The 6,278-nt window shown below is 63.3% G+C and overlaps 1 protein-coding gene across 1 annotated transcript in view; it reads left to right on the top strand.

The window, feature by feature from the left end:
- KCNN3 (potassium calcium-activated channel subfamily N member 3) overlaps positions 1–4,301 on the top strand; it is a 23,846-nt gene extending 19,545 nt beyond the window's left edge. Inside the window, exons 5-7 of the mRNA XM_019526027.1 lie at positions 1,833–1,960; positions 2,150–2,219; positions 3,546–4,301. Coding sequence (XP_019381572.1) covers positions 1,833–1,960; positions 2,150–2,219; positions 3,546–3,842 — 495 coding nt within the window. The 3' untranslated portion in view covers positions 3,843–4,301. The remainder of the gene's footprint in view (positions 1–1,832; positions 1,961–2,149; positions 2,220–3,545) is intronic.
- The last annotated feature ends 1,977 nt before the right edge of the window (positions 4,302–6,278 follow it).

Raw genomic sequence — 6,278 nt, 5'->3', positions numbered from 1 at the left:
CAACCATACGAGTGGCCTCCTCTGGACCCTTTCCAGGTTCTCCACGTCCCTCTTGAAGTGCGGCACCCAGAACTGGACACAGTACTCCAGCTGCGGCCTGACCAGTGCTGCATAGAGGGGGAGCAAGACCCCTCTGGACCTGTTAGTGATGCCCCTGTTGATGTATGACAGGGTGTGGTTGGCTCTGCCTATTGCTTTGTCGCATTGGCGACTCATATTCATCCTGGAGTCAATCACAACTCCAAGATCCCTCTCTGCCTCTGTGCTGCTGAGAGGGGCAGCCCACAGCAGGTGCTGCAGCCAAGACTCCCAGGAGGCTTTGGGATTAGATGCTGCCACTCATCAGGGCTTGGGGAAATGCTGGAGCCTCCCCTCCCCTCCATTTCCATCACCAGCAGCAGCTCCCACCACCACATGTAGGCAGTAGGTTCTGCTGGACCCCGTGTCCCCTGCAAATGGGACTGGGGCTACAGGCAGGGCAGTGGAGGTGGTGCCGTGAGGCCTGCGGGGAGCCTGCGCTGTGGGACCCACCATGCTGGCATCTGTGGCCTATTGAAGAGTGGAGGCAGCAGGAGGCAGCTCCTGCAGGTATTGATTTGCTGGCCCCGAACCCAGCAGACACCGGCCAATTAATTTCAAAGAAAGCAACGCAGCGGCCGTGCAGCTGGAGGCTCTGCCAGCCCCATCCGTGCCAAGCCCTGGTAGGAGGGCGAACGCCTTCAGTGCTGCCAGTGTCGTGCCAAAGCCTGTGCCCACGTGTTCAGGGCCCTCCTGCACAGGCCTGCAGCTTGGAGCAACTCGGGTTGGTTCTTCCTGGACACAGACACAGACACAGGCTTAGTGGGAGATTTTGCTGCACCCCCTGGAGTGGAAAGCTGTGTGGGTGCACTGGTTTGGCCTGCGAGCCCAGACCCCACCCTTGTTCCTGCCACCTCTTTCCAGCCATGTGTGTGGGTCCAGTTGCTGCCTCCGAGCTGTGAGGAGCAGTTAGCTCAGCTGCTTCTGCCCCAGCAGACTGCCCTGTGGTGCACAGCTGTAACAGGAGGAGTCATAAATGGGGGGGTGGCCTCTGGCCCAAGGAGTTTGGGATCCCTACAAGAGCCTGCACCTTGGTGCCAGTGCAGGATGGTGCTGGTAGATGCAGTGCCACAGGGCAGGGCATCAACCCTCTTGGCCCAAACAAGACCTGCCCCTTCTGTAGGGGAGGGAGAACCACCGGTCATGGCCTGGAGGGCACTGGGCTCCTGTCTGCCAGGGCTGAATTCACAGGCGAGGATGCCAAACCAGCATGTGCAGGAGTGAGAGCACTGCTGTGCAGTCCCCTGCCCCCCTGCTGCTGCCAGGGCCAAGGCTAAGGAGGGGAGGGTTGTGCTGAGCACCTGCCAGTGTCGGGGGAACCACATGCACACCTGGCACGGAGCTACATGGCCTGTGCATGCGTGTGCTGTGACTCCTTGCCTGCTGGGGGTTTGGCTGCTCACAGGGTCTCAGGAAATGAGCGCGTGCAGGGCCTCTGCCGTTATCGCTTCCCTAGCATTCCCAGCTTGCTCCTTGTGCCCAGACATCTCTGTGACGGGCACGTCAGGCAGGTGAGGGAGCTGGGGCATGGCACAGCAAGCAGCCTTTTGTGCTGCTTGGCCAGATCATGGCCAGGCCCTAGGAGCCCTGCCTGTCAGTGACCTCCGTGTGAACTCCGGCTCCTGTGCTCTGGGGTTGATCTGGGCTCAGGACACATCCGTGCAAACTGAGCTGTGGCTGCCGTTCCAGGCCCACGTGCCAGAGACTGCGTCACACGCTCCCTGAACTGCAGCTGGCGCCTTCTTCTCTTGCAGATCAAGAACGCTGCGGCCAATGTCCTCCGCGAGACATGGCTTATCTACAAACATACCAAGCTGCTCAAGAAGATCGACCATGCCAAAGTCCGGAAGCACCAGAGAAAGTTCCTTCAAGCCATTCACCAGTAAGTGAGCACCCTCCTGCTCAGGGCAACAGAGACAGGCCCAGGCTCTGGCACTGAATGTCCAGCTTGATACCCCCTGGTTCTTCATTCCCAGTAGCCCTGTGAAGCATGGGGTTAAGCCCCCCTGGGCCCCAGTGCCATTACATGCCCATGCAGCAGGCACAGCTGTCACAGCATCTCCTCCCACAGGTTGCGAAGCGTGAAGATGGAGCAGCGGAAGCTGAGTGACCAGGCCAACACACTAGTCGATCTTTCCAAGGTAAGTTCCTGCGGCCCCACTATCCCAGGGGGCTCGGCTTGTCCATGGCTCACTTGATGTGCAGCTGGGAGCACAGCCATGGCCCATACTCAGCCGGGAGGTGTCTTGGAGCTCCTGCCACGCTGGGTGCCTGGGCTCGCTTCCAGGTCGTGGGCCCCGACACGCCGGAGGCTGAGGTCTGACAGGTGGGGCAGCATGGGGCCCCTCTCGGAAGCATCTCCCATCAAGCTGGTTCCCATGGGAGCCCCCACAGCACAGCAGGGGCTGAGAGGAGCAGCTGCAGCTGGAGTTTTGGTAGTGGGGTGCCTGAAGCCCTCACACCAGTGGTGGCAGCTGGATGCTGTCAGGCCTCTCCAGGAAGTGGAAACGCATGCAGCAGCCAAAGCTGCTCACCACTTGGCAGCAGCTGCTGGCAGCCCCCTTCCTTCCTCCCTTTCTGACCTGGACTGGAACCCATCATGCTGACGGCCCAGAGGCCGGCTATCCACAACCAGTGCCCGCATTGCAGTGTGCATGTCCTCAACAGGCGATGGTAGAGCACAGAGCTGCCAGGTCTGAGCCACCTATGCTGAGGTTCAGCCCCTCGCAAGTGGAGCTGGGGTTGGATTTCACAACCTGATGCAGGAGCCAGCCCAAGAGCTCAGTTGCCAAGGCTTGTATCCAGTTTTGGAGAGGGAGCGGATTTGCTCCGTCTCCAAGCCTAGCTGGGATCCAAGGGGAGGCCTGTTTGCAGGGGCTAAGAGGGGCACCCAGTGGGGCTGGCTCTTGGAGGGGAATAGCCCCATCTGGGGTTACAAGCCACTCAGGGGTTGCCCCCTCCTTGTACCCTTGACCAGGGAGCCAGCCAGGTTCTGACTGTGGCAGCAGCACTAGCAGCCAGCAGCTAGCATTGCTCCAGCCCTGGGTGCTGAGGACTGCACAAGCACAGTGCTGCTGCCCACAGGGGTCACAGGGTGGCAGGCCCAAGCCAAGAACAGGTGGAACAGGTAGAAGCTGAGCCCCTGGGGTGGAGCTGCAGTACGTGGCAGGCTTGGGGGAGCCTCCTTGGGTGGGGCAGGGATTGCCAACTCGGTGCGAGAGACGTCTGCAGTCCAGGCCAGCACATGCTGTCTGCCCTGCTGCGTCCAATGGGGCTGGGCCAGCTCATGCAGCAGCCACTCTGCACAGCCTCAGTGCAGTGGGTGGAACTGGGCCTGCTGCCTCTGGCCTCTGCTCTTCCCACTCCTTCCAGCTGCATCAAGCTCAGGCCTCGGCCCCCTGGGCTGCTCATCTTGCACCCCCCCATGGCCCATGTGCTAACCTCTCCCCTCCTCCATTCACCCTCAGATGCAGAATGTCATGTACGACCTGATCACGGAGCTGAACGACCGCAGCGAGGACCTGGAGAAGCAGATCGGCAGCCTGGAGTCCAAGCTGGAGCAGCTGGCAGCCAGCTTCCACTCGCTGCCCCTGCTTGTCGCCGATGCGCTGCGCCAGCAGCAGCAGCAGCTGCTGGCAGCCGTGATGGAGGCGCGGGGCGTCAGCGTGACTGTGGGCACCCCCCAGACGCCGCTGTCCGACAGCCCCATCGGGGTCAGCTCCACCTCCTTCCCCACCCCGTACACCAGCTCCAGCAGCTGCTAGGCTGCCGCTCCCAGCCCTCCACGCTGGCGAAGCCTCTGCACACGCCGGCTCTCTCCTGGTTCTCTTATGCTGCGGCCCCTGGGACCAAGCCAGCGCAAGGAGCCGGGCAGGACTGATGCCGCAGCATGCCCAGCCCTCCACAACATCGGCCTGGAGCCCAGCACTGCCTGCAGGCAGTGAAGGGAGCGGCGGGCCTGTGCTGCAATGCCCGTGGACAGCAGGAGTCCACGCTCAATCTCAGGTCTTCACATGGAAAAAATGGGGCGGGCCACAGGCTGCTCAGTGGGAGCTTCCTCCCCTGCCCCACGCCACGGGGAAAGGGCAGGGGCAGTTTGCAGGCCACGACCTGGATCTCCCCCCTGCCCCCCCCACTCGCCCCCCACCTTCAGGGCAGTGCCAACGATGCCAATTTTGCACAGGCCCTGACTGAAGAGGCTGGCTCTCCACCGTGCCTGCACCCCTGACTCCCCATGCAGGGGCTGCGCTTCATTCACAGGGCTCCTCAGAGAGGGCATAGAAATGACCCAGGCTGTGCCACGGGACCAGTGGCTTCCTGAGGCCACTATGCCTAGGCTTGCAGTAGGGGCACGTTCCCAGGGGAGCAGAGGGTGCCTGGGCCCCTGCTGGAGCTGGGAAGGAGCAGGCCAGGTCAGAGGTGGGTCTGGATCTGGGTCAGCCCCAGAGTAGGGAGACCCCTGGGCCTGGCCAGTCCATCTCCACCACCCAGACCTTCCCAATAGGGCCTCGGCATCCTCCCCACTCCCTTCAGCTCAGCCCTGGATCAGCCCAGGAGGGACAGAGCCCAGGGCTGTCTCTAAAGTGCTGTGGGATGTGGGGACCAAGCTGCTTCATCCATGTACAAGAAGGCTCCCCTTGCTTGCAGGGGTTTGGGAGATAGTGTCTACACCGCCCTGTGCTCCTAGGAGCAGGGGAGGGCAGGTTGTGGGGGAGGCAGGGGGCTCAGTCCCACCCATGACCACCTCGGCTATGCTTATAGCCGCCTTGGGGGTGTCCTTGATGCTGAGGCCTCCTGCCTTTCCCCTCCCCCCACACCTGGCCAGGCTCATCACTGAGCACCATGCGCCTGGCTGTGCCAGGCCTGGCTGTGCTGGCTGCTCTCAGCAGAGATGCAGCGGGGGATGCGTGTGCGCTTCAACTGGGGAAGTAACTGTAATTACTCTGTGATATTAATTACATGTCACCCACGGCGGCTGGGAGCAAGAGGCGCTGCGGCTCTGGGGCTGCTCGGCACCTCTGCAGCTCTTCCCTGTGCTGGCAGGGGAGGCAGGATGCATGTGGGGTGGGCTCCTCACACCCTGGGACAGCTGCCGAGCGAGCGGGGAAGCTTCCCCCATGTGAGCCCTCTGCAGCCTGCGGTGCAGGGCAGCTGTGTGCGGGGAGCTGGGCAGACCCTGAGGGCCCCGACAGCTGGGCTGAGTGTGGCCCCTGGCCATGCCAGGGCACACTGCTCCTGGCTTTCTTGTTCCCCTTGGTTCAGACCTTCATGCTCCCTCCCCTCGCCGGGTAGCTCTCTGCCCTGTACACGCTGCTCCTAGGCCCCAGGGATCAGCTTCCTGGCTGCAGGTGCTCCTCCACGCGTCACCATACGGCTTTCTGCTCTGAGAGCGCTGTCCTGCTCTCTGCCCCCTGGCATTGTGGGCAGCACAGTGCCACCATCCCTCATGGGGCCCAAACACCATTCCTGGCTCTGCCACTGCCTTGCCGTGTGGCCTTGGGTGACTCTCATCCTCTCCACCTCAGTCTCCCCTCCTGGAAAATGGCCCTCGGGAAAGGCCTAGGCTTTGCGAGCGTGAAGGGATGTGTGCGGTCTCCGGGCAGCTCGGAGGGGGAAATCCTTTCCTCCCTCACCAGCGGTTCATACAGGAGGCGAGTGCCCCTCAGGGGTCTGGCCTGCGCCTGGGCTTTGAGTGGTGGGGCGGTGGTCCTGGAGGGAGTATCGACGGCAGAGCGCCGGTGCCACGAGCAGGGAAGTCCCTGCTCGATGCTGGGAAATGACACTGGCCAGGACGAGCCTCGAAAGCAGCGGGTGGCCGCTAGAGCCCAGCCCTCCCCCGGGAGCCTGGCCAGGGGCCCGGCTGCCCGGTCCAGTGTCGTTTCCTCAGGATCGCGGGTTCCTGGGCCAGGACTTCCTGGCTGGATCGGGCCCGCGCGGGGGTGGCCCCGGCTGCGGGGCAAGTCGCTGGGTTCCTTCCCGCGTCTCGTTTCAGCACCGCAGACAGCAGCCGGCTCCCCCGACCCCGGCGGCTGCAGGCGGCTCCGGGGCCTCCCGATCCCTTCCCTGCCGGACGCCCGCGGTGCCACCCACGGCAGCGGCGCGGGTGCAACCCGCGCGGCCAAGAAGGGCACGGCGGAGGCATCCGTGCCCCGGGGGGCTCCCCAGCCCTGCCCGCTGCCCGCCACAGCCAGCCCCAGCAG

Source organism: Gavialis gangeticus, unplaced genomic scaffold (assembly GCF_001723915.1).
Source record: "Gavialis gangeticus isolate Ggan-Ray unplaced genomic scaffold, GavGan_comp1, whole genome shotgun sequence".
NCBI lineage: Eukaryota > Metazoa > Chordata > Crocodylia > Gavialidae > Gavialis > Gavialis gangeticus.
This window is presented reverse-complemented; position numbering and strand designations above follow the sequence as displayed.